This window comes from Myodes glareolus, chromosome 2 (genome assembly GCF_982192425.1).
Source record: "Myodes glareolus chromosome 2, mMyoGla1.1, whole genome shotgun sequence".
NCBI lineage: Eukaryota > Metazoa > Chordata > Mammalia > Rodentia > Cricetidae > Myodes > Myodes glareolus.
Genome location: NC_142027.1, coordinates 102,343,488 through 102,371,453, shown reverse-complemented (window position 1 = coordinate 102,371,453; position 27,966 = coordinate 102,343,488). Strand labels below are relative to the sequence as shown.

Sequence of the window (27,966 nt, the reverse complement as noted above, 5' to 3'; positions counted from 1 at the left end):
CCGTGTTTTCTCAGCGCCTGGGAACAGATGGCCCCAGCTCCCACCCACGGAAGCCAAACATTTTCCCTGGCTCATTCGTTCAGAAGCCTGCTCTTGTAAATAGAGAGTACAAGAGCTTTCTCAAGCAGTGTGCGCGGCTCACATAGACCTGCCGCCACGAGGAGAAGCCTCGGAGGGAGGGGACACAGAAGGACTCAGGTAAGCAGGACGCCTCCCGGAGGGTCCCCAACAGGGCTAGGAGTCCCGGACCACCAAGGAGTGATGAATTATGAGAGAACAGCGCAGGCTAGGCAGGCTTGGGTTCAGTCTTGCCTCTGCCACTCCCGTGGTTTCTGGTCGGGGCTCTCTGGCATCAGTTTTCTGGCCTGTGAAATGGACACACTGTGAGCTTTCTAGAAAGTGGCCTAGTCTGCAACAGTCTGTGTACTTGCCTCCCTTCACATGGGGACGGAGGTCATTTCAGGGTATCTCACTTCACCCTCTTTCCTCAAGTCTTTTTTCTGCTCATTCTTCTTATTTCCTCTGCTGTGTGACCTTGGGTAAATGTCTTCACCTCTCTGGGCCTCATCCCGGGGCAAAGGGAAGACATAGGAGGCTTCCTGGAGGAGGAGTGCTGCTGGAACTTAGAGATGAAGGAACACAAAGGAAGTGAAGATGAGAAGGCTCTGGGTGGGGTGGGGCTTCTCCGGGAGGGGAAATCTGTGTGGATAACATGGGCAAAAAAGACTACGAGGCTGGGCATGGTGGGGCATGCCTGGAATTCCAGTGCTGAGGGGGAGGCAGGCGAATCAGAAATTCAAGAGCAGTCTGGGCTATGTACCAAGGAAGGAAGGAAAGAGGGAGGGAGGGAGGAGAAGAAAGAAAAAAGGAACGATAAAGGGGAGGAAATCATAGGACCGGGAAGCTAGGCTTTGAGGGATAAACTGGGGGGAGGTGGAGCTGCCCAAGGCAGGCGCCCGAGTTCACAGGAGTACAACCAGCGGGAAGGAATGCAGTCGGCACCCCTGTGGCGGCAACAAGCCTAGGTGCCCCTGAAGTGTTTCACCCCATCCCCTCCAAACCCTGACATCTGCACCCGCAGCAGCCACTAATAAAGAGTTATTTCCAGCTGGGAAGCCTTTGGAGCAGGGCCAGGCAACTCCTGGATCCCAAGCCAGCCTCCAGCAGCACCCGCAGCCTTGATGCCCGCCCTGGGAGTCCCAGGAAGAGCCGGATGCAGGGGAACCACTGTCGGATTGCCAGACCTAGCAGTCTCGGGAGTGGTGTTCGGGGAGCACTGGAAGGACAGATGTGGGGGGCTGGGAAAGGATGGACATTTGCCCTGCTGCGTTGTGTGACTTGAGTCCTCCAAGATCCTGGGCCGCCCTCTGTGCTAGCAATGGTAAGATGCAGATCCCAGCAAAGTAGGCATTGCCCGCCCCTTCCCGCCCCTGAGCCTGGCAGCCTGTGGCAGGCAGCACATCCTTGCCCTCCTAGGACAGTCCCTGCCTCTGTTGCTTCCTTCCTTCCTTCTTTCCTCCCATTCTTTCTTTCTTTCTATTTTTAAGTTCTTTTTCGTCCTGTTTCTTTGTTTTATTTTTATTTCTTGTCATTTTCATTTGTTTGATCTTTTTGAAACAAGGCTAGCTCAGAACTCATCGTATAGCCCAAACTGTCCTCAAATTCCTGATTCTCCTGCCTCCGCCTCCCCAGCTGCTGAAATTACAAGAGTGTGCTAACACGCCCCGATAAATGCTTACCCAGCACTGTGGGATTGCGATGTCTACATAGTCCACGACACAAGTGCTTCAAAAATCAAGACTGAGTAGATTTCATGGGCAAACAAGTTTATTTTTTATGTTATGTGCATGTATATTTTGACTGCGTGTTTGCTTGTACACCATGCATGTACCTGGCGCTCACGATGCCCTGGAATTTGAGTTACAACTGGTTGAGCTACTTAGCATGTGGATGCTGGGGGTTGAATCCAGGTCCTCTAGAAAGAGTAACCAGTATTCTTCTTACCACTTTACTGTCTGTTCAGCCCCAGAAAAACTAATTTTTAATACCCCCACCCGCACCCCAGTACTGGGCACTGAACCTGGAGCATTATGTAGACTAGGCAAGCCTTATGTCTTTATTATTATTTTCAGGGTTGGGGACTGAACCTCTTACACACTAAGCAAACACTCTCTGACTGTTTGCTCTCTATGCCCCTCCCTTGGGTTTTCTAGGACCCCGTTTTACTGCTGAGCCACGCAGAAGCTCTGGTTTCTGCCCCGGAGGCCTTGGGAATCTGTCCATGGTGCTGGAGTGTAGGACGAGCCACCAGGGAGTTGATCCTCAGGTCCCTGCCTGCTGCTCCAGCAGGTCCCGAGGCCAGTCTGCTAGGGATGCTCTGCCCAAGCTCAGATTTTAGTGCTTTGGACTTGGTTCCCCAAAAAGGAGCCCAGAAATTCCAAGTTCTTGGGTCTCTGTGAGGATAAGTGTGGTTAGTGTGTCACACGGATGTGTCACTGTGACTGGTTATAACACCCAACCTCCCCCAAGTGGAGCCCTGGCTTCCCCTTTTACCAGCTGTCCTCTTGTCATCTGTGAAAGGGCTCCCTGGGCACAATGTCCCTGAGAACAAGAGCAGGTGTCAGTATGAAGGCCACACCCACGCTGGCTCACTCTGACCAGAGCAATGGCCCTCCCTCCCCCTCTCTCTCCCCCTGTCCTGAGCAGGCCTCCTCCACAGGCTTCTGGCTGCTTGTGAGTTGATGGGAAAGATCCTAATGGCTTTAAGCTAATAAGTTGAGAATAAATTAGGTTTATGTCCACAGAAATCACATGACAAAGGACAGACCTGAAAGAGCTTTGGGGGCGGTAGGGGATACCCACGAACTCTTTCTTTCTTTAATTTTTAAAATTGCATTTTCTTGTTATGGGGAGGGCATGTCTGCCAAAGTCAAAGACAGCTTGCAGGTACAGCATCTTCACATCTGCAATTGCTCTGTCTCTCTCTCCTTTCTTCCTCATTTTTTTTTTTTCTGTGACAGGTTCAACATTTTGCCAAGGCTAACCTTGAACTTGCAATCTTCCTGTCTTGGCCTCTTTAATGTAGGCATGACAGACATAAGCCTTGGAAATTTATTAAACATAAGAAGGGCCAGAGGCTGGCTGTGGAATGGGGAGGGCGGTTGATAGCTGAGGAAAGAAACGGAACACGCTGTGAACACTCATCGCGACTCCTTTCTCTTTAGCTTACGTTTAGAATTTTCACAATAAATGATTATCTGAGAGAGTGGTGAGGTGGCTCAGTGGTTAAAGGCACTTGCCGGCAAGCCTGGTGCCCTGAGCTCAATCCTAGAACCCACACAGTGGAAGGAGAAATTAAGAAAGAAGGGAAAGAAGAAAGGAGGGAGGGATGGAGAACCCGGATGCTGCGTGTGGAACCCAGGCTGAGTCTAAGGTCTGGCCATGGGTCATGGCCTTTAACAACTGAACAACCTGCCTATACCTCCTCAGTGCTGGGGTTATGGATGTGCACCATCACACTTGTGTGTGTGTGTGTCGTATGTATGAATGTTGTATATACAAGTGAGTGTAGATGTGTGCACCTGTGTGCCATAGGAGGGCGTCAGGTGTCCTGCTCTATCTCTGACTTACTCCCTTGAGACAGAGTCTTACAGGTAACCAAAAGCTATGCGGGCAGCCAGCAAGTCCTAGCCATCCCCCTGTGTCTGTCACCACCTCCACAGGGCGGGGTTGCAGGAGTGCCTGGCTGTTTACATGGGGACTTGGGGATCCACATTCAGATCTTCATGCCCTGTCATCTCTCCAAGCCCTGTTTGTTTTTGTTTTGTTTAGACAAATTCCAGGTAGCCCAGGCTGGTCTCAAACGCCCTATGCAACCAAGGGTGATCTTGAACTTTTCATCCTCCTGCCTCCACCTCTGGAGTGCCAGAATGACAGGCGCAGCCAGCCACCAGGCAGGACCAGCACTTCTGCTGCACAAATGCTCACACTGTGCATGACACATTGTGTCCCCAGGACACAGAGTACCGCCTCCCCCTCCCCGCATAGCACCCTCCAGCCCCACCTCCCCCTCAGAGGGTAGCTAGCACCTGATTGCCTTAGAGTCCTCTCGTCTGTTCTAGGAATTCACAGAAATGGGGCCACGTGATGTGCTCCCTTGTGTCTGTTCGCTCCAGAAACGCATCCGAGGCGCACACAGGTGCAGGGCACGAGGAATTCTTAACTCTCCATTGTGAGTGGGTGCCGCGTGGGGAGGGCTGCAGGCTTTTATCCGTCTCCCATGTGTAACACATGGCCTGTCTCCAGCTTACTACTATGAATAAAATGTACAGTTGTCCCTCGGTATCTGCAAGAGAGTCTATATAAAACCCTGCTGGCACCAGAACCCAAGGGGGCTTGGTAAATCATGCTGTGTTTTGCATAGAACCTGTGCATTTTTTTTTTTTTTTTGAGTAGAAGACGAAGGTCTCATGTAGCTCAGGCTGGCCTCAAAGTTACTAAGTAGCCAAGAATGACTTTAAGCCTCTATTCCTCCTGCTCCTAACCCCCAAGTGTTAGAACTGCAGGTGCACCTCATCATGCCCCATTTTATGAAGTGCTAGGGTTTGAACCCACGGCTGCATATATGCTAAGCAAGTATCCAGCCAACTTAATTACATCACCAGCCGTATAACATTTCATCAAAGTTTTTTTCTTTTCTTTTTAACAACTATGCAAATAATCACATGACTTCCCCATTCTCATAGGTTAATGATGAATTACTGGGAGTGTGGCTCAGTGGGAGAGCACTTGCCTAGCATTTGTGAGGCCACAAGCTCTATCCTCCGTGCACGTGTGTGTGCACGCACGCGCACACACACACACACACACACACATACACATGCAACTAAAGAATATTCTTGTGGCTGGAAAGACAGCTCAGCAGTTAAGAGCACTTGTTCTTGCAGAAGACCCTGGATTAATCCCCAGCACCCACACGGTGAGTCATAACTGTAATTCCAGTTTCAGGGGACCTGGATCTGATGGCCTCTTCTGGCCTCCTTGAGCAGTAGGTACACACCCATGTACTTACATGTATGCAGACAAAACACACAGATAAAATTTTTAAAAAAATCCTTTAGAGGGACCATCCTGTCGCTTGCAATGTAGCATGTTCCTGTTTTCCAAAATTTCCTCAATTCTTGTTGCTACATTTAGAATTTTTTTGCTACTATTCAAGGATGAAGTGGTTGTTGTTTTCTTGGGGTAATCCTCATCAGGTTGAAGGGTCTCTCTTTCCTTGTGCTTTTACATAACACTGGGGTTCCATCACCTTTAAAGTTTTAATGGGGGGAGTGGAGAGATGGCTCAGTGGTTAAGAGCACGGATGGTCCAATTCCCAGGTTCAATTCCCAGTACCCACGTGGCAGCTCATACCAGTCTATAGCTCCTTCTCCAGGGAATCTGATATTCTCACACAGACATACATGCAGGAAAGTACTAGTGTAAATAAAATGCAAATAAATTATTTTTTTAATTTATTATTACTATTTTATGTTCCTTGGTATGAGAGTCAAATGCTCTGGAACTGGAGTTACAGACAGTTGTGTTGAACTCAGGACCTCTGGAAGAGCAGCCAGTGCTCTTAACTGCTGAGCCATCTCTCCAGTCCCCAAACTAATTATTTTAAAAAGCTCTCATAGGATTTTTATATGAATCCATTGATGCCCAGTGTGTAACTCCAGACCTTGTTCTACTTAAGTTGCTTATTTGTGGTGTGTGTGTGTGTATGTGTGTATGTGTGTGTATGCATGTGTGTGTATGTGTGTATGTGTGTTATGTGTGTGAGTGTGTGTGTGTATATGTCTGTGTGAGTGTGTGTGTGTTGCTGAGCCTATTTGTCAACCCCAGTGTATTTGTGGAGACAGAGTCTCCCGCTGACCCTGGAGCGAGCCGGTTTGGCTAGAATGGCTGGAGGATGAGCCCCAGGTCTCTCTTGTCTTTGCCGCCCCAGCACTGGGGTTGCAGGCACATGTCACCACTTTTTATGTGGGCTCTGGGGACTTGAACTCAGGTCCTCACGCTTACCCTGCAATGTACTCTGCTGACTGCATCGTCTCCCAGCCCCCAGCTTCCTTTCTCTTCTGATGGTAGGTTTCTGCTCATTTACCGTTTCCCGGAAAGCCGTCTTACCCGACTTCTCTGGTTTTTACACGGGGAGAGTGGACGCTATCTTTTGGATCCTGCCCCACTTCCTCTTTCTGTGTCACTTCACACTCTCACGCTGCTGGCTTCCACATTAGTCTAAATCCTTTCGAACCACGTGCATAGCTTGGGGATAAGAGTTTTCTGTGGGCTTACACGCGTCTACTGATTTCCTTGGGTTTTTCGATTTCGCACGCACATTGTTTCCTGCTGGGAGGCATATGACGTCTGCACCTCCTTCAACTACGAGGCCACCTGCAGTGCTCGCTATTGCCACCAGCATCTTAGAATGTAAAGCCTTTCTATATTTAGAACTAATTCCTTGGGTTAGGTTTTCTGAACCAAAGGGTAGGCATGCTTTTTAGGCCAAAGTACTTTCCAGAAGAATTATTTCAATTGATGTTTGAAACAGCAAGAGAACAATTTATTTACTTATTTGATTTTTTTCTTCTGGGGATGGTACCAAGCCCCGTTATGCTAGGCAGGTGCTCTACCACTGAGCCACACCCCAGCCCCTCACTGGGGGATTCTAGGCAGGTGCTCTACCACTGAGCCATACCCTTAGCTCTCTTCTTACCTTTCATTTTAAGACAGATTCTCCCTAAATTGCTCAGGCTGGCTTCCAGCTCACTCTACAACAAGGCTAACCTTTTAACTTTTGTTCCTCCTGCTTCATCTTCTCAGGAAGATAAGGATGTCAAAGTCTGAATCTGTTCTCATCCCCTCCATTGATAAAATGTCTCCACAAGCTCCAACGGCCTCCTGGCCTTGTCTGATTTCTGTTCCTGACCCCTCCTCCCCTCCTTCTTCCTCCCTCCCTCTCTCTCACTCTCCCTTCTTCATTCTCCCTCCCTCTCTCTATTCTTCAGGGGTCAGGGTAAGATCTCTGTAGCTCAGGCTGACCTGGGATCATGGTGCTCTTGTCTCAGCTTCAGCCTCCCAAGTGCAGGGACTGCACCACACCCAGCTTCACAGCTCTCTTAACTTTCCCAGCCTCTGCAACCGTGTTCTTGCTACTCTCACCTAAAGCACCCTGGCTACAGACCTCGCCGACACAGTCCCCTAGGGTCCTTTCCATCGCTCAAGTATCTCAACTCAGATGCCATTTTCCCTGAGTGGCCTTCGCTAGCCACTGGACAGTGGCTTGTCTCCTTCCCCATGGGCTGCAGCGCGCTCCACCACTCCGTCTTGCCACATCTCGGGAATTTGATGGAGCACCATACCTGTCTATCCCTAGCATTTCTTTTCGTGGAGGGAACACTGCTTGGAAGTCTCCCATACCCAGGACAACAGGAGTGGCTTCCTGGACTCCAGGAGTCCCTTGCAAAGCTTTATTTTAACTGGGGGGTAGAGTAGGGTTTCGTGTAGCCCAGGCTGACCCTTGGACTTCTAATCCCTCCTGTTACCAGCTCCCAAGTGCTGGGATAACAGACATGTGCCATAGATGAGCTATATCCATACCACCAAAGCTTTAGACCGTGGGAAGCTGGGGGTCTTTCACAGCGAGATTACCGTGATTCACTAGAACCTCCAAGAGACCATCTTCATCTGGGGCTTGTAGAGCTGCAGAGGAAGGCCAGCGGACACACACTGTTCCTGAATGTACACCTGACACTCCGTTGAGCCGGGTGTGGTGATGTACTCTAATCATCCCAGCACTCAAGAAGCCGAGGCTCAGGGATCCTGAGTTCCAGGCCAACCTGGGCTCCGAAAGGAAAGGCTGCCAAAAACAAACAAACAAACAAACAAACAACATACAAAAAACAAGCAAACAAACAAAAAAGGCACTCCTCAGAACTCTTTGAGGGAGGCTGGCAAGATGGTAAGAAAGAACCCAGGCATGAACAGAACCAAACAGGCTTCCAAATTTAAGTGGGAATGCAGGTAAAAGGAGGGGCATCCAGCATCCAGGAACGGCATCTCTCCGTGCCTTGGTCCTGAAGGTCCCTGATCCCCACAGACAGGTCCCACTTATTCCTGGCTTCATTTTTATCAGCCCCCATGGGACACATGACTGGGACCGGGGTCACCACAGATCCCTCTGCAGCAATCAGCGCAGGCCCCAGGTCAGCGTCACAAATAGTAACCTTAAGCTCCAGAAGACAACGTGACAGGAAGGTTGAAAGGGCTGGTCAGTGAAGAGCCTAGCTAGGACACCAAGCCCACCCTGTGTGCTAGGCGGTCAGATATGGGTTGTAGAGAAGGAAGCCGGGCAGAGCCAAGTGGGGGGTGTGTGGGTAGAGGGCAGCGCTTCCGCTGAGAGCCATGGTGCAGGATAGGGATGGGTACGTACAGTGTGTGGGGTGGGTGGGAGAGGAAGGGAAGCAGGGCAGAGGGTCAGGGCTGTGGGAGGGGTCACGAGGGGCGGGGCTATGGGAGGTGATGGGACGGGGCTAGCAGGTGGTGGGGAGGGACACAATCATATACGAAACCTGGAGGCAGAATCAGGTAGGTGTGACAAAGTGGGCCCAGAGGAGGGGAGTCTGTGGGAATAGTAAGCCTGTGGGAATAGGCAAATGAAGTTGAATGGTGGACTCAGGCAGGGAGGGGGGAGGAGAAAGGGTGTGGAAAGAATGGAGTTGGGGCTCAGTAGTCCGGCGGGGGATGGGGGGGAGGCAGAAGAAGGGGGCGGGATCTGTGCTCTGGGTTGGGACTGGCCAAGGGCACAGCAGGAACAGGGTGAAGACAGCAGAGAAAAGTGGGAGCAGAAGTGGAGGCAGTTAAGAGGCGGGGCTATGGGCGGAGCCATGTTGAGTGGGTGGAGCATGGTTAAAGAAAATGGGGCGGGGAATATAGGAAAGAAGGGTAGGGCTAGGGGCGGAGTGAATAGGAGCGAAAATGGGAGTTAGGGCCAGATTCAGTGGGTGAAGCGCAGGCGTGGACATAGGGAGGGGCGTCTGGGTGGTGGTAGGTTCCTCTGGAGGCGGGACTTGGGCGGAGCCATGTGGAGTGGGAGTAGTGTGATGGGGCGGGATCAGAGTATGGGGCGGGGCGTCTGGGTGGTAGAAAGCTTTGCTGGAGGCGGGGCTTGGGCGGGGCCATATGGTGGGCGGAGCTGTATGGGCGGGGTCATGCGGAAGGGCGGGGCACGGGCCGGGCTTGCTCGCTGCAGCTGCTGCGCCGCCCCCCCCCCCAGCACGCGCTCGCGGACCCGGGCCCACGGACCGGGACACCCAGGAGGACGCCCGCCGCGCCCGGCCCAGGCCTCGAGGAGCGGGGCGTAGCGTGCAGGGTCCGGGCGCGGGCGGCGGGCAGCCACCGAGGATCCCAGGCTGGGGCCGGCCGAGGTGAGTGTCGCCACGGAGGTGGCGGAGAGACGCCGGCGGGGACCTGTCGGAGCCTTTGTCTGCGGCGCGCGGCCCCAGTCGCGCCACCTCCCCACCCTCCCTCCCAGGCGCGGGATCCCTGCCGCACTCCTTGTCCTGGGAAAAGGGGTCCTTTCGCCCAGTGCCAGACCCCCTGCATCCCAGCTGGGAGCGAGCGCGGGACGCAGGCTCTAGAAGGGGACAAACGCGGGTGGCTTTGGCCAAGCCGGGTCATGGCACTACAACCTCCCTTGGTCACCCTTGATCTCACCCCAGGGGTCCTTGCACCTGAAGTTGCTTCCGGACCCACCTCCTTCCATCTATCCTTTCCGTACATCCAGTCCACTTATAGTTCTTGGGAAAGGTTATGGCAGAGGCGGGGCCTGGGCACTGGGTCACGACCTCCGAGTTGCCGTAGAGGTCTCCCCTTTTCTGGGGACCGTTTGAGCCCCGAGTCCAACTTTGGTTCTGCTGGGGTTGCCTGCCGAAGAAACATCAGGGTCTGCTAGTATCGGGACTGTGCACAAACCTAAAGCATAGAGGGAGGTGAGTCCAAGCTGCCCCTCAGCCCTGCGGGCATCCCAGGCCTTGATCGGTCTGTGGCACTGATGTTACATTCATCTGTCCCCTGGCTCTCAAAGAGGAGCTGCCCCAAGGGACTCAAAACCCACAATCCTGCAGCGGGGAGTGGAGCCTTAGGATGCGCAGGGAGACTCGCTAACCAACGTGTGGGCACGGGACAGGGGCATCCAAGGGCATTTAGTAAGCAGGACTTGTGGTTGGAGCCAGAAGTTCAAGGCCCGATGAGGTTGAGCAGGTTGGCTTTCCAAGTGAAATTTAGTTCCCTGCCCCTTCTGCTGGCTTCAGGTGTGGGGCAAGCTATTCAATCGCTACAGTAACTGGGAGGGGCCGGTTGGTGGTCGGCCAGGTCAGGGACCAGTTAGAGCTGTTTGGCTGTGAGTTTGGCTTTTCTCCTTTTTGGTCATCCCTTCTGCAGACTGGCGCTGTGTGCCTAGTTTTACAGGACTGCTGAGAGCTAGGAGCCCTCTTTGGCCCACTCGGTGCTCAGGGGTAGCTTGTATCAGTATTAAAACGCCAAGTGTGAGCAGCTTAGCTTTTCCCACCAACCACCCACTCCCTCTCTGTGAAGTACTCGCAGTCTCCAGGTGGGTGAACTGGTGCCAAGGATGGTCTGGAGGCTAGAGAAATGACCTGTGTCATCTCCGATGCTTTTGTGACAAGCACAGAGGAGATCCCAAGTCGGGAGTGTAGAGAAGAGCTTCCTTTCCCGGGTCGATCTGCATGCCCTTACATTTTAATTAAAGCGAATATAGATGGAGGGAAGATCCAAGTCCCTGGATGCTAAATGTGCGGGGCTGGGAGAGGAGAGAGATGAAAGCCATGGGGACAGTGTGGGTGGCAGCTGCCCGCCACGCTGACTGAGCCAGAGCAAGCAGCCTGGCAGGATGCCGAACACATCCGCCTTCCCGGATGGTGTGGCCTCAGTCAGGCAGAATCCTCTCATGCTGGTCAGACTTGACTGGGATACTGTATCATGGGAGCCCCTACTGAGCAGGAGCCAGGCTTTTTGAATCTCGGTGTCCTCCAGGACTGAGCTTCCATCCTGGGTGGATCCATGGACACTGTGAGTGGTATTCCAACAGTGGCCCCCTACCCAGTACCTTCTGTCTAGGGAGGGTGGGTTGGTGGGTTGGAGTCTGATCCGGTAATTCTAAGCCTTCCATAACCCACCCCTTTGAAGATCAGGCAGGTGTGTGCCGAGTGACGGACAGGACCAGGATCGTACCCAATACCACTGTCATTCAAGCCCAGGGCAACTATGTCCTAAGCCCTTCTAAGTCTCTTCCAAGTCCAGATGTGGCTACAAGGACCAAGTAGCAGGAGAGGTGCCCTTTAGGGTAGCCTCGAGCCTGGAGGGGAGGGTCACCTGGCTTCCCAGCTCCCAGAAGAAGTTCCAAGCCTCTTGTGCATGTCACTCCAGGGTCAGCCACCAATATGGGCAGAGCTCCTTGGGCCCCAGAGTTTAAGTATGAAGCAGGCTCTGAGGTCCCAAGGAGACACCAGTCTCAGTCCCTGACCCTAACACAACTTTGTTGAGAGTTAGAGTGGAGAGAAGACTCATCCAGGAGGAAGACTTGGTAACTGGTGGGGAAAACACCTTGGGCTCTGGGAAAGGGGTAAACTGAGGCAGAAGAGCTGCAGAAATGACCTGGCAAAGAAATGAAAACAGGTGAATATGGCACAGGGCATGCTGGTGGCACAGGTCCAGATAATTGATGTAGTTCTGAAAGGTGGGGTCCCTTAGGGGTGGGGGCCTCGACTTCTTCCGCGACTTCTCTCACTGTGCTTGCTGACAGTGAGGCGCTGTCTCTGACCATGGTCTGGGTCCAGTGCCGCAGTGTGCCCCTCACTACGTGCTCTAGGAAGAGCGGGTGTGTTTTCTCTTCAGACCACATTTCAGCAGTGTTTTAAAACTCACCTGGTAAAGGTTAGAGGGAGAAAACATAGACACCCATGCACACAGGGGCACCTAGGCACTGGGGCTCTTCCCAGCCATGGGCTCCCTTTCCTCCAAAGATAAGGCAGATCTGAACTCAAGCAAGAAACACTGAGGTTAAACTACGATGGGTGTGGCTTACTCTTAGAACACCTGGTAAACCCTCTCAGTGAGGGGCTGGGATGTGGCTCAGTGGTAGAGCACCTGCCTAGACTCCCCAAGTGAGGGGCTGGGGTGTAGCTCAGTGGTAGAGCACCTGCCTAGAATCCCCCAGTGAGGGGCTGGGGTGTAGCTCAGTGGTAGAGCACCTGTCTAGACTCCCCAAGTGAGGGGCTGGGGTGTAGCTCAGTGGTAGAGCACCTGTCTAGAATCCCCCAGTGAGGGGCTGGGATGTGTCTCAGTGGTAGAGCCCCTACCTAGAATTTTCTTGAACTGGAGCCGTGGTTCAGTATCCTAGAAAGACATTATCACACAAACCTGGGTTGGATTCTGGACCCTACTACTTTCTGCCCACGAGAGTAGGGCGGGCATTATTCACCCTGCATCGCTCGCTCCTGATGACTGGCTAAGACATGCATAGCAGCACCTTCCTCTCAGAGGGGAAGGATGAATGAGAGTCTCAGCTCTCGGCTGGCGAGCAGTCTCCGTTATGTCACCCGTTGTTTCTGATTGCTCACTGTGTCCTGGCATTCCAACGCCAATATATTTTTCCACTCCTTCTATGTATGTCTTCTTTGCCCAGTGTTTTCTCCTGCATGAAGGCCACCTAACTGCCCTTGGGACAAAGACCTCTGAACTGGGCTACTGGGCTGTAGCCTTTGCTCTTCCTACCCGGTTTCCATAGCAACAGGCAAGGTCACATCACCTCATTGCTGAGCTTGTATCCTTCGTGATGAAACATCAAAGGAGAAACTGGGCTGGAGAGATGTCTCAGCAGTTAGGAGCACAGACCGTTCTGGCAGAGGAACCAAGCTTGGTTCCCAGCACCCAAGTTACGTGATTTACTGTTGCTCCTAACTCCAGGTCTCAGGGAAATCTGAACACTTTGAGTTCCTCAGGAACCAGCACTCATGTCCAGATACACATAGAATTAAAAATAATAAAACAATTTTTAAAATATATTTTTAAAAGGATGGAAGAAATAAAGGCAGATGTGTAGTGGGGCATTCCTGTAGTCCCAGCTCTGGGAGGCTGAAGCATGAGGATCACAAGTTCTAGGTCAGCCTGGGCTGCAGAGCAAAACCCTGTCTCAGAACAAAGCAGATATAACTCAGTGGTAGAGCCCCTGCCTAGAATCCCCCAGTGAGAGGCTGGGGTGTGATTCAGTGGTAGAGCACCTGCCTAGAATCCCCCAGTGAGGGGCTGGGGTGTGATTCAGTGGTAGAGCACCTGCCTAGAATCCCCCAGTGAGGGGCTGGGGTGTGATTCAGTGGTAGAGCACCTGCCTAGAATCCCCCAGTGAGGGGCTGGGGTGTGGTTCAGTGGTAGAGCCCCTGCCCAGAATCCCCCAGTGAGGGGCTGGGATGTGGCTCAGTGGTAGAGCTCTTGTATAGCATGTGTGAGTACCCGAACTTCATCCCTAGCTGACACAGTGTATTCAAACAAGTAAATAAGTGGGCGTGGGGTGAATGGACAGGACAGCTCCCCAGGTGTGCAGCCTGATGGTGTAGCTGTGGGAACATGGTGTCCCCTCCCTTACCGCTTTTCCTGCCTGGCTCCTTTCCTCACAGCTTGAACTGCCATGGGCTCCATCAGAAGCCAGCGCCTCAAGGAGTCCTGTGTGGCTGCCACATCTGGCCAGAGTGTGGTGACAAGCTTCAGCTTTGACAACTTCCAGCTAGAGACAACAACAGAGGGGGCTCAGGATCCAAGTGTCAGAGTCAGGGGTGTCCCCACTTTCACGGACTCTGGTAAGTAAGTGATGCCCTCTGCCTCAGGGCCATGACTGGCCACATGGCCTCCAGGCAGCCTTTGGGACAGCAGGAGCCTCAGGTTGCCATGGAGACTAAGAGACTCAGTCAGGATGAGTTAGGTGGCTAGGGTAACAATTACCACCCATGCCCCCGCTCTGCACTGTGTCATGTGACCTGCTGCTGGCCATCCACAGCGACAGGCCATGGCTGTAGAACAGAAGTCCCTTTTCATTTGTTAACTGTTCCTGGCCGCTGGGAATGGGGCTTGGGTGTGAAGTTCAGATAGCTGCTTCTCAGTCCCACCGTGTATTCTGGGGCAAAGCCCTAAACGCCCCTGAGCCTGTCTCCCCAAACTGAAGAACTGTCTCAGTCTACTCTGCAGCTGGACTGGCAGCAGGTCTGCAGTGGGACGGGCTCAGGTTCAGCCCTGCTACCGTCCCTCACCTGCTTGGGGGCTTCGTGCATACTTGAGGGACGGTGCCCGGTGCAGGCCTCAATGCGACTGCAGCGAAATTCACAGTGTTCCCTAGCGCCATCCTGGGACCTCGGGACCCACCTGGGAGGTAGAATTTTGTGCGGGTGGTTGTTTGCAGTAGCTCTGTTCCTGGCTTGGAAATATTCTTGGCCCCTTTGCCCCTGTGTGGTGAAGTTCTGCTGGCTGAGCCCCGTGTTGGGTTACGAAGTACACCTTCTCCTGTGCCGAGAGGAACAGAGTCAGTTCAGTGCCAGCCCCCAGGTATGACAATAGACACGGTGGGGAAAGGGCCCTGGCAGACAGGGCATAGGCACTCTGGGCAGTGCTCAGGCATCGGTGCTGATGTGAACTGTAAAGGCTGCAGTTATGGTGCCCTTGGTGTTGGAGGCTGCTACCCACCAGGGTTCAGTTAGAGAAAGAGAATCAGGAAATGCTCAATAGGAGGGAGGGAGGGAGAGAGGGAGGAAGTTAGATAGATGATTGAGAGATAGAAAGATGATAGAAGATAGACGATAGATAGATAGATGGATGGATGGATGGATGGATGGATGGATGGATGGATAGATAGATAGATAGATAGATAGATAGATAATAGACAGACAGACAGACAGAAGGCCAGGTATGGTGACTCACACCTATAATCTTAGCATTTTGGAAGCTGAGATAGAATTGCTATAACCCTGAACCAGCCTGGGCTGCATAATTAGACTTGGTCTTAATAAAACCAAATAAATAATAGACATCTGGTTGGGTGGTGTTGGTGCACACCTTTAATCTCAGCCCTCGGGAGGCAGAAGCAGGTGGATCTCTGTGAGTTTGAGGCCAGCCTGGCTTACAGAGTGAGTTCCAGGACAGTTAGGGCTACACAGAGAAACCCTGTCTCAAAACCAAAACAAATAAATTAAATAAATGATAGACATCTGAAAAGGTAAATAATAGGTAAATAATATGTAATAAACAAATAGGTAAATAATAAATAAATAGGTAAATAATGGATGAATGGTAGATGGATAGATAATGGCTAGATGAATGAATAAAAGGATGACTGAGGAAAGGGTGTGTGACTGAGTGAGTGGTTTGAATGAAGGATGAATGGATGGATAGTGGGTCAGATGGGTGCATGAATGGAGGATGGACAGACAGATGGGTGGATGCATGAATGGAGGATGGATGGACAGATGGATGGATGCATGAATGGAGGATGGGTGGACAGATGGATGGATGCTTGAATGGAGGATGGATGGACAGATGGATGGATGCTTGAATGGAGGATGGTTGGACAGATGGATGGATGTGTGAATGGAGGATGGATGGACAGATGGATGGATGTGTGAATGGAGGATGGATGGACAGATGGATGGATGTGTGAATGGAGGATGGATGGACAGGTGGATGGATGTGTGAATGGAGGATGGATGGACAGATGGATGGATGTGTGAATGGAGGATGGATGGGCAGGTGGATGGGTGCATAAATGGAGGATGGATGGACAGATGGATGGATGGATGGACGCATTGCTGCTGGATGTGGTGATGCACAGCTGATTCGATGGTGGATAGATGGATGAAGGATGGGTGGGTGAATCGCAGGATGAATGTGTGCATAGATGGATGATGGATAGGAGGAAGCATAGTTATAGATACGATATGGATCTGTGCATATGTATAGATTATAGATATTTGTTATAAGAAACTGGGCCTGTCAATGGTGGCACACAGCTTTAATCCCAGCACCCTGGAGGCAGAGGCAGGTGAGTTTCTGTGAGTTTGAGACCAGCCTGGTCTACAAGAGCTAGTTCCAGGACAGGCTCCAAAGCTACACAGAGAAACCTTGTCTCGAAAACCAAAGGAAAAAGGAAGGAAGGAAGGAAGGAAGGAGGGAGAGAGGTAGGGAGGGAGGGAAGGAAAGAAGGAAGGAAGGAAGGAAGAAAGAAACAAACCAGCTTACTAAAGTGGGGCTGGTGAAGACTGTGTCTAAGCGCACATTCTGTTGCTATAACAAAACACCTTAGGCCAGGTGCTTTATAATGAATAGAGGCTTTTTAAACTGTAACCAGTTTCTGCTTGGTTCTTGTGAGGGCCTCATGGAGAGGCACCACAGTAGTGGGAACCTGAGGGGGTGTCACATGAGGAGACAGGAAATGGGAACAAGTCACAGGAAATCCAATTTATTGATGGCTGACTCGTTCAGACTCCCAGGAGTGAGAGCACGCTTCCTCAGAGAAGCATCAACTCATTTTAAAGGTCGAACCACCTGGGCTGGAGAGGTGGCTGCGCTTCCAGAGGTCGCGTGACCACGGCGTGTGTTCAGGCTGTGCTCTTTCACTGGCCCAGTTAGGGTCCCTTTGCTGCAGCAGAGGCAGACACCTGCCTGCCGCCCTGGCCCTGGCAGGTGGCTGAGCCTTTATTTCTGAAGGCTTGGGACATTAGGGACCTTGCTTGCATTGGGTTCTGGGGGTCTCCCATTAGCTGTAATTAGAAGTGCCACCAGAGGCCAAGAGGTCCTCTCATATGCCAGGCATATTCTTTTATTTGTTTGTTTGTTTGTTTGAGATAGAGGTTCTCTGTGTAACAACCCTTGATGTCCTGGAACTCACTTTGTAGACCAGGCTGGCCTCAAACTCACAGAGATCTGCCTGCTTCTGCCTCCCAAGTGCTGGGATTAAAGGCGTGTGCCACCACCACACCTGGTGCCAGGCATATTCTTTCTTGTTTCTATAGACAGCATTGATTCGCCATTCCCTTGATGGTGAGGATCAATCAATCCCCCATCTACAAAGGTCTTCCTTTACTGTTGAGTCATGGTAAGAGTGACAAGCCTTTGTGCCTCAAATGACAGAATCGTGGTGTCTTGGTGTCAAAGCTGGAACACTCTAGGTCATGGTCCCATGTATGTAGTATTAGTCCAGCTGGTAGAGTGCTTGCTTAGCATGTGTGAGGCCCTGGGTTGCATCCCTAGTATCAGATAGATCAGGTGTGGTGGTGTATGCCTGTAATTCCAGCACTCAGGGAGTAGAGACAGGAGAATCAGAAATCCAAGGTCATCCTTGGCTATGTGGTGAGTGGGAGGCCAGCCTGAGGCCTTATTGAGGGTTGGGGAAAGAAGAAAGGAAAAGGAAGAAAAAAACCTACCAGATCAACAGGGACAGAAATGAGCTTATTTCTTTGTTTTTTTAAATATTTATTTATTATGTATACAAATTCTGTCTACGTGCATGCCTGAAGAGGGCACCAGACCCTATTACAGGTGGTTGTGAGCTACCATGTGGTTGCTGGGAATTGAACTCAGGACCTTTGGAAGAGTAAGCAATGCTCTTAACCTCTAAGCCATCTCTCCAGCCCCAGAAATGAGCGTTTTTATCAGTAGTTGTTAAAGGGACAATGACAGGTGTCACTGCCATGTCCACCCTGGTTCCCGAATCCCAGGATCCCGTCTGGGGAGACATATGCCCATTCTGAACACTAAATCTTTAACTCCTGCCAGCCCCACACTGCATGGCCACTGGCTGACCCCATCACAGGTCTTCAGAAGGCCACCCCATTATCTGGTCAGGTTTGCTCTTTCCGTGGCCCGGACCAGGGTGGTTGTGATGGCTGGACAGCGGCTGTGACGATGGCGGACAGCAGGTACGGTGACAGCACCCATGGTGACCAGAGTGGCTGGGCTTGTTACTTGTCTCCCTGTCGTGACAAAGTACCTGATGTGGAATTTAAAGAGAGGGCAAAGTTTGTTGTGGCTTGCAGTATAGAAGATGCAGTGACCATGGTGGAGAGGACATGGAGGAGAGGTCATGAGCTGCTCCCTGACACTGTGTCTGTAGTCAGGGAGCAGAGCGACAAGAGCTTCGTTCAGCTCACTTTGGCTTCCCACTCAGTCCAGGACCCCAGCCCATTCAGGGTGGGTTCTACCCCTCATTTAACCCAGTCTAGACATTCTGTCAGACACGGCCAGAGATTGTTTTTCCATTGTGAGTCTGAACCCTGTCTCTTTGACAATCGAGATTGGCTATCACTGAGCCTGGGGAATCAGAGGAAAGCCCTTGCCAAGCAAGTGTGAGGACCTGAGTTCAAATCCCAGAAATCATATAAAAGCTGGGCACAGCAGTGCACATCTGTAATCCACCTGCCTCTACCTCCAGAGTGCAGGGATTAAAGACATGTGCCACCATACAAAAATTTAAAGGGCTGGAGAGGTGGCTCAGAGGTTAAGGGTTCTTTCTGCTCTTCCAGAGGACCCAAGTTTAGTTCCCAGCACTCACGCCAGGTGGCTTGCAACTGCTTGTAACTTTAGGAAATGTGATGCCCTCTTGCTTCTGTGGGCACCTGTACTCATGCGTGTGTCTGAGTGCACACGCACATACACACACATGCCCAATTGAAAAAATAAATAAATGAATAGATTAGGTATCACTGTGGCTATCATGTTTGAACACAGTGATGTGGATGGCAGGGGCCATGGTGGTCGACAGTGGTGATGGCCGTGGTGGACGCCAGCCCTGCTGCAATGGCCACGGCCTGAGTGTGCTCACTAGTCTCTCGTGGCGTCTCCCCACTCAGCTGTAGAGGAACCTGTGCCAGACGACCGCTACCATGCCATCTACTTTGCCATGCTGCTGGCTGGCGTGGGCTTCCTGCTGCCATACAACAGCTTTATCACCGACGTGGACTATCTTCACCACAAGTACCCAGGTAGGTCCCTCTGCCATCCGCATCACCCTCACAGGTGGCTCAGGACCTCTGCCTGGTCCAGGGCCTTCTGGGAATCCCACGGTGGGGGCCCTGCGTGGAGAAAATGGACCGATGTGGTTTTCGGGGACACAGTAGGGAACTTGTACTGTGCTGGGTAGATGACTAACTGTTGCATGGCCTTTATTTGGGGAGTGGAGTAGTGACTTTTCTTGTTGCTATGGTAAAAGGCCTGGCAAAAGCCACTGAAGGGAGAATGGGACTTGTTCTGACTCATGGTTTTCTGAGTGTGGTCCACTCTGAGAGGGAAGGCAGGGAAGGCACAGTGGAGGGATTGAGAGGCTGGCTGGTCACACGGCAGTCACACTCCGGAAGCAGAGAGTGAACTGAAAGTACCCCCCCTTATAAAACCTCATGGCCCTCCCAGGTGGTTCACTCCCTACAGTGAAGCTCCATCTCCCGAAGGTTCCACAGCCCTTCCCAAACAGCATCACCAGCCGGGGACCAAGCGTTCCCGTGTAAGAGTCCATGGGAATACTTCACATTTAAACCTTGGCAGGGTGTAAAGGTGGACTATGGACCTACATGTGGAGGCTGAGTTAGCCAGGGACCAACATCACAGGCTGAGGGACAACTGTCACGGATGTGACTCTCAGCTGCACTGGCAATGGCTGAGTGACCTCAGGGTAGCAATCAACCCCCTGGGGAGAGCGAAGAGCCCTTGAAGGGGTGAGTGTGGAGGTTGGAAGTTCTTCTGAGTCACTGTGGCTCTTCTGTGCAGGGACCTCCATTGTGTTCGACATGAGCCTCACCTATATCTTGGTGGCGCTGGCGGCTGTGCTTCTGAACAACGTTGTGGTGGAGAGGCTGAACCTGCACACTAGGATCACCACAGGTATTCAAGGCCACCCTGCGCTGTCCCCTCCCAGAGGCTCCACGTCCCTCCTGAGAGCCCACCCAGCTCCCTAGCCTTGTCTGTGAAACCTGTGTTGTTTTTCTAGGACCACTGTGAGCTCTGTAATTGGAAGTCAGGGTCAGCACAATGGCAAGCACCTCCCCAGGCTCCTGTGACCCGCCCAGTTACAGCCCCAGATCCCTACATAAACCCTCCCCTTTGTCCATCTCTCTGCACAGTGGTTTTTAGCTCCAAGGCTTAGCTCTGATGCCTCCTCCTCCAGGAAGCCCCCAGCATTTCCCCGTAGACTCTCCTGGAGTCTTCTACCTGCCTAATGTTCTAGGGGACAGGTTAGCCACAGTGTCTGAGACCCAGCTCTTGGGATAATGGGGTGAGGCGAGGAGCCCCCACCTAGCGCTCACCATGCCCCTCCCAATTTCTCTGCTCCCTGCAGGCTACCTCCTCGCCTTGGGCCCCTTGCTCTTCATCAGCATATGTGATGTGTGGCTGCAGCTCTTCTCTCACGACCAGGCTTATGCCATCAACCTGGCCGCCGTGGGCACTGTGGCCTTTGGATGCACAGGTAGGGAGTGGGGCCAGGATGCACCAGGAGGGCTGAGCCCAAGAGCTCTGTGGCCCTGTTGTATAGGTAATGCACCCTACGAGGCTGAGTCAGTTCAGATGCTGACCATGTGTCTATGGACACCCCAGAGTGCAATACACACCACACACATGCACACCAAGGTGACTCACATGTGGCACAGGCTTAGAATGCAATCCCCTGGTTCTCTTGAACTTCGGATCCTCCCATGTCCACCTTCCTAATGCTAGGATTACAAGCATGTGCCCCCATACCCAGACTCTGCGGTGCTGGGCGTAAGACTCAGGGGATCATGGATGGTGGGCAGGCTCTGTCCTGGCTAAGCTACGTCCCCAGCTCACTCCCCTTTCTCGTTTTTGTTTTTGTTATAATTGAGACGGGGTCTCAAGCAATCCAGGTTGGCTTTGAACTCCCAATCCTGCTGCCTCCAGCCCCCAAGTGTTGACATTGCACGGGTACATCCACACACTCAGCCCTTGCTTTTGCCACATGGTCCAACCCCATCAGAAAAGGGGCAGGAGCTGGGTCCCATACAGCCACACAGGGATTTAGGTTGACAGTCCCATCTCAAGCGATCACCTCTACTGTCACTGCTGTTGGGAAAAAAAGACTGAGAGTTTGCACCGCCTCATCGAGTAAGGGACATGTGTCATCTCTGCTCGCGTCAGGCAGGACTTGTCAGTGACCTTGAACCCCAGAGGCAGGGAAGCGACTGCTCTGTGTGCACCAAGTTCAGAGCAACACCCTTTCCTTGCCGTGTGCCGTGTGGCTGTGTTAAGCCTCACCGCTGCTCTGAGCTAACCTGGCCTCCAGTGCCAACACAGCACAGGAGGTCCATACTGCCTCTGCGTCAGCCAGTGGCAAATGGTATCTGACCACTTCCTCTCTCTCTTAAGTGCAGCAATCTAGCTTCTATGGCTACACGGGACTACTGCCCAAGAGGTACACGCAAGGGGTGATGACTGGCGAGAGTGAGTACTGAGGCCCACAAGGGAGCACAGGCTGGGGACCCTATCGGGCATGCCCTGGTTAGCGAGGTGGGTCAGGAATGGTGACGGTCCACGGCGAGGACCGCTGGGTGGGAGAGATACGTGGGCACACCTGTGTATGCCAGGGTTTGGCGTGTGGAGTTCCTCTGAGAGTCCAGAGAGCATGCAGGCGGGTATGTTTGCATGGCCGTTGTGTGGTTTTTCCTGGAGAAATGTAATTAAATGTCTGTTCACTCCAGATCTCCAGATAGGACACCATTGCTATACCAAAAAACCAAAACCAAAACAAAACAGAGTTCCACCCTGTCTAGCTTTGTAGAAGGCACTTTGTGGCACCTGTGAGTTTACTAGAGCTGACTTCCAGGAGCACAATGACTCAGAGACAGCTCCATCACTAGAGGACCCAGCCCCAGTGTTAACTGTGTCCCTGGGCTCCCAGCACAGCTTGTGGGCAGCTCTGCTGATGGAAGACTCTCCTCTCCCCAGCAGTTCTTCCAGTTTGGATAACCCTTAGGAGAGGCCCTTAGAACCTGGTGGGGTTCAGCTAGACTTCTGATCTGTAGTTCCTGAGTCTTCTGAACCTTCCTCCATTTTTTTTTAAGGAGGGAGTGTTTCAATTTTAGAAATTTGCAACTCTCTGACTCTGTCGTGTGTGTGTGTGTGTGTGTGTGTGTGTGTGTGTGTGTGAGCACATGCACACACTCAAGATCAAGTCCTCCCCAGATCCCCGTCCCTATCCACCACCAGCAGCTACCCTTGCTTATCACTCTGTTACTTAAACCCTTTTGTCTTGAGCCACATCCAAATGCCCCTTTCTAATACACAGCACCCTTGCACAAGCCTGAAATTCGCCCAGTGCCCAGCCCTCAAAAGGCCTCTGGATACGCCCTCCAGACAGACTCCGAGTGTGTCCCGTCCTGTCCTTTATTAGTTAGTCACAATCCAGCAAGAAACTGGGCCCAGCCATCATCCTCAGGGGCTGCTCTCTGCATCTCCTCTTTGGCAGCCTTCTGTAGGTTTCTTCTGCCATTCGTTGCCTGGAGCATCAAACCACACCACCTAGAGCCGACTTCTGGAAGGTGGCCAGCACACAGGTGGCTTTCCAAGTCAGCAGACTTTATTTGTTGCCCGGGCTGGCTTCAAACTGTATAGCCAAAGGTGACCTTGAACTGCTGACCCTCCTGTTTCCAACTCCCTCCAACAAACTCCTCCTGTTTCCGTGGCTTATCTGCAGCCTCTCTCCATCAAGCCTAGGAAAGCAGGGCCTTGTGTTCACCTCAGGGCATGACACCCAGCAGAACTCAGTGATACTGCCCATGGTGTGTGAGATGACAGGGCCGGGAGGGATTGGTGGGAGCAGCAGCCGTCCTGGGGAAAGGGGAGCTGAAGCAGGCTGGATGGATAGGCGGCAGTGAGTCTCGAAGTGCAGCTAGTGAGATCAGATTCACTGGGCTGGGGATGGGGAGACAGGGATGGGGCTGCGATGGTTAGAGGAATGCTTGAAGAGACGTTGGGGCCTTGGGCAGGATGAGTGGGTGGGGCTGTGTAGGATGGTGGATCAGGTACTGCGTATTGGGACTGGAGCATGGATGGATGGAGTGGGTAGACACAGTGAGGAAAGACTGGTGGCCGATGGGATGGGATGGGATGGGATGGGATGGGGTAGGGACGGGACAAGAGACCGGTGGAGGGTGGCATGAGTGAGAGGCGTCGAGAACACTCAGTGGCCACTGCCTCCTCTCCAGGTACTGCTGGGGTGATGATCTCTCTGAGCCGGATCCTCACGAAACTTCTGCTCCCGGATGAACGAGCCAGCACCATCATCTTCTTCCTGGTTTCCGCGGGGCTGGAACTGCTCTGCTTCCTGCTGCACCTGCTGGTGCGGCGCAGCCGCTTCGTGCTCTACTACACCACACGGCCTCGTGACAGCCGCCCCATCCGGGCAGGCTACCGGGTACACCATGATGTCGCCTCAGGAGACATCCACTTTGTGAGTGCTGTGGCCGGCATGGCCTCCTTCTCCCACACAGGCGCCTGAAGAGTTCCTCAGTGACCTCATTCATGGCCCCGTGCTCTCGGGCTGCAGGCTTGCTTCTGTACTCTGGGACATTCATTCCATTCTGCGGCCCTTTCAGCCTTCATGGCACCACAGGTCATCTGTGGCCCTCCCTCAGCTGTGGCGTTCCACGTCTGCGGCCTGAGGCTCTCTTCAGCTTCTGTGGCCCACTTGCTAGGACACCCTGTTAGGACAGCAGGAGGTAATGGTTTTCCAGCTGTGGCCAGGGAGAAGAGCCCAGGGTGTGTGGCAGATCCCCAGACAGAACCTAATGGGGATGCAAGTGCGATCCAAGGAAGTCAGGTAGATGGAAGGCAGGGGAATCTTGGGATGATCTCCCTTCCAGCCCAGCTCAGGTGTGCCTCTCTGTGAGGACCCCAGCACAGACCACTGCTGCAAGGGTGGCCTGAATACCAACTCCCTGAATTATCTGTGGTCTGGGTAAGCCAATCCACAGTTCTGGGAAGCTAGAGTGCCCTCTGGTGGTTGCATGCTGCATACCGCCTCTGCCCCCGCCCACCTCAGGGCTCAAAGTGCCGGCTGGGTAAGGTAGGCATTGTCCCTCGATAAGGAAGTGCACACAGTAGGTGCCAACTGAATGTGCTAGCTGACTGTGGCTCCACCGTTTGCCCTGGGTACCTGGCTCACGACTCCCATTATTCTTTTCCACCCAGGAGCACCAAACCCCATCCCTGTCCAGCAGCAGGTCCCCGAAGGACAGCCCAGCCCATGAGGTGACCCACAGCAGCAGTGGGGCCTACATGCGTTTTGATGTGCCTCATCCGCGAGTCAAACGGAGCTGGCCCACCTTCAGGGGTAAGCGTGAGGCACCGTGGGGCCCAGTGGCATGTGTGACTGTCCCTCCACATGCTGGAGACAGCATCACCCACTAACGCGCTGCGCTTCCCCCAGCCCTGCTGTTGCACCGATATGTTGTGGCGCGGGTCATCTGGGCCGACATGCTGTCCATTGCGGTCACCTACTTCATTACACTGTGCCTGTTCCCTGGCCTGGAGTCCGAGATCCGCCACTGCGTGCTGGGCGAGTGGCTGCCCATCCTCGTCATGGCCGTGTTCAACTTGTCGGACTTCGTGGGCAAGGTGAGGCACGGGGTGGCTTTGGGGAACCCCAGGAAGGCTCTGGTCTTTCGGGAGCAACCCCAGGCTGAGGGTCATGTGAGTTCCAAGTGGGGAGGGTGGAAGCCATGGCGTGTCACCATCTCTAACCCTGTCCTGTGTGGTGCAGCCCCTGCCTCGTGGTCACTGGTGGATCCCTCTGAGGATGGCACGGGCATGAGCTGCCAGCTGGGCAGCTCATCTGTCACACAAGTAGACAGGATTGGTGGTCAGGGCTGGCGTGGGACCCCAGCCACCCTGCAGCTCAGATGAGCCCTGTGTCTTTGTGGTCAGTTTTGCCATTTCTGTGTTTTATGACTTATGGAGGACGGAAGCCAGGGCCTTACCCTTGTCAGGCTAGCGTTCTACCACGGAGCCACGCCCACAGCCCCTCAGAAGTGCTCTAGAATCCCCGCAGTAAGGCACTGGGGACGTGGCTCAGCGGTAGAGTGCTCGCTGGCATATTCTCGTCCTCCTTCACCAGTACTGAAGAGGGAAAGAGGCTCAGGTGATTTGGTGGGCCTCGCGGAGTGAACTGGAGTCGCAGGTGCCGGGGACGGGATGTAGCTTGAGGGCCTGGCGGAGAGGCAGGCTCCTGGCCAGGTGGCTGACCGGCGCTCCCTGCTCTCTGCAGATCCTGGCAGCCTTACCCGTGGACTGGCGGGGCACTCATCTGCTTGCCTGTTCCTGCCTCCGCGTGGTCTTTATCCCTCTGTTCATCCTGTGCGTCTACCCCAGTGGCATGCCCACCCTCCGCCACCCCGCCTGGCCCTGCGTCTTCTCGCTGCTCATGGGCATCAGCAATGGCTACTTTGGCAGTGTGCCCATGATCCTGGCAGCCGGGAAAGTGAGCCCCAAGCAGCGGGAGCTGGCAGGTACGATTCACTGACCTCAGAGACACCCAGGGCTCCCTCTTGATAGTCTGGTGCCCTTTTAGCAAGGAAACTGAGACCTGGAGAAGCCAAGGACAGCCAGTGAGTGAGAAAATATATTTGGTTCCAAAGGTTAAGTGGTAAGGAGGTTGTAGGTATGAGGACCTCTGGGAGTAATTTCTTTAGCTCATTTATTCATTCAATTATTCATTCACTAATTCTGCTGTGACGCAGGGAGCCTGTTTGTCTGGCACTCTCCTAGGCAGTGGGGACATGATGCTGCCCCCATCTGCAGGGTCACAGTCCTGAGATGGAGAAAGTCAGTGAACACAGAGATAACAGATGTAGCGTGTGTCACAGTGCTAAGCCCTAGCGGTGATGTCAGTTTGAAAAGTGGGGGCAGATACAGGGTTTGGGAGCTATGATGCAAGGAGAACAATCTTGCAAGAACTTACTGAGGGGGTCACTTCTGAGCAGAATCTTGGAAGACGACGTGAGGTAGACAGGTTCAGGAGCCGCCAGGAATGACATCCAAGCAGAGGGAACCTTACGTGCAAAGGCCCTGAGGCATGGCTCGGTGGTAGAGCACCTGCCTAGAATCCCCCCAGAGTGGGACTGGAGGTGTGGCTCAGTGGTAGATAACTGGCTTAGCTTGTGAAAGGCTACATATTCTATCTCTAAGACTGGAAAGAGATAGAGAAGAGAAAGAAAGAGAGGTAGAGGGGAAGGGAGAGGAAGGGGAGGAGGAACAAAGGAGGAGAATAGGGGAGGAAGGAAAGAGAAGGGCAGAGAAGTAGGCAAGGCCTGAGGCACTCCGTTAGATCACTCCTAAAAGATCCAAAATGGAGACAGTGGGTTTCCAGGAGAGGAATGTTAACACGGGGTGTCACAGGCTCCTGGACACTGATAGTTGTCACCATAGTACACACCTGAGAAGTCATGGCCACAGCGACTGGCTAGCACAGCGTGACCTCAGCTCCCATGACTGTTCTTTGCCCCCCACAGGAAACACCATGACCGTGTCCTATATGTCGGGGCTGACCCTGGGCTCTGCTGTGGCCTACTGCACCTACAGCCTCACCCGTGATGCCCACAGCAGCTGCTTCCAAACGGCCACCGCCAACGACTCCATCCCTGTTGGCCCCTGAGCTAGACCCACCTGACCCTGCCCACTGCCCAGGGAGGGCTGCTCAGGCCAGCCACCCCAAGGCCTGAGGACCCTCCCCACCCCTGCCTCAGTGCCTGCGGGGTCCTGGCCACCTCCTAAGCCACTAATGCCACCTCGCCACTTCATTCCAGTTGCCCACTGCAACTGGGACTTGCCTTCACCACCCGGGGCGCTTCCTACCCCACGTTCTGTGTTTGCTCAGACACCTGCTCTTCACTCTCTATGTCCAGAGGCCCGACATCTGTCACGTCAGCGTGTTGGGGGTCATTCAGACTCAAAGCCACCCAGAATGGCTGCCCACAAGTCTGAGTGACTTCCTTCCCTACGACCCCACCTTGGGGTCTGCTACAAAGATCCATGATCATCAATGTGGTTTTCACTTATTGAGTAGGTGGCACATTCTCATGAGTATTAGCCATCCTGAAGGAAAGGACAGTCCCCAGTTCCATTCTGTCCCTTTCTTAGACACCACACACACACACACACACACACACACACGTGCGCGCGCGTGTGCACGCGCACATGTACACACACATACACATGCACACACATATGCACGTGCACACACACACACACACACACACACACACATCTGGAAACCTCATTCCTGGGTCTACACAGGCCTCCCATAGTCATAGCTACAGAGCTGACCTGGGTGCTCCCACCTGAGGTGGAGGACGTCCCCCACACCCACCCCTAGTGCACAGGCTAAAGGTCACGCTTAACAGGGAAGTTCTCCATTTCCTCCCCGGCTCCACTCAACCTATCCGTGATGCAGGGACAGCTGGGATGCACTCCTGACCTAGGCCACCCTGCTGCCCCTGTTTGTTGAGAATCAAGTCACGACACTTGAAACCCTGGCAAGTGACAGCAAACTCGGGAGTAGGGTCGCCAGGTGGCAGAACTGCCCGTGGGGCTTCTGGCCAAAGGCGGCTTTTGCTGAGCCTGGACACTTTTCCCCAGCTGTGACCACCCTGTACCCATCCCTGCTGTGTCCCGTCTACCTGCGTGTCCTCTGACTACCGCACTGGCCATTAAAGATGGTAGAGACTGCCTACCGCTGTCCCGCGTGAGGTGTCTTGGGGGGAGCGGTGGGAACTGAGCCACTGGGGCAGTGTGGGGAGACTGAAATGGGGTCCCGGTAGATTCAGTCTTCTCCACAGTGCTCAGACCTTTGATCCCGCCTAGGAA

The 27,966-nt window shown here is 53.2% G+C and overlaps 1 protein-coding gene across 4 annotated transcripts; it reads left to right on the top strand.

Moving 5' to 3' along the window:
* The first annotated feature begins 84 nt into the window (after positions 1 to 84).
* Slc29a4 (solute carrier family 29 member 4) lies at positions 85 to 27,830 on the top strand. Of its 4 annotated transcripts, XM_085683563.2 has the most exons (12): positions 85 to 198; positions 1,109 to 1,381; positions 13,737 to 13,916; positions 18,951 to 19,082; positions 19,861 to 19,974; positions 20,429 to 20,557; positions 21,472 to 21,546; positions 23,310 to 23,554; positions 24,295 to 24,436; positions 24,533 to 24,720; positions 25,370 to 25,610; positions 26,613 to 27,830. In XM_085683563.2, exons 3-12 carry the CDS (start codon positions 13,748 to 13,750, stop codon positions 26,753 to 26,755), a joined length of 1,578 nt encoding a protein of 525 aa, XP_085539689.1. In that variant the 5' UTR covers positions 85 to 198; positions 1,109 to 1,381; positions 13,737 to 13,747; the 3' UTR covers positions 26,756 to 27,830. The 4 variants fall into 4 exon arrangements, with proteins under 4 accessions (XP_085539689.1, XP_048292804.1, XP_087759446.1 ...); XM_048436847.3 differs by lacking the exon at positions 1,109 to 1,381; XM_087903320.1 differs by lacking the exons at positions 85 to 198; positions 1,109 to 1,381 and adding an exon at positions 9,334 to 9,470.
* Positions 27,831 to 27,966: the final 136 nt, after the last annotated feature.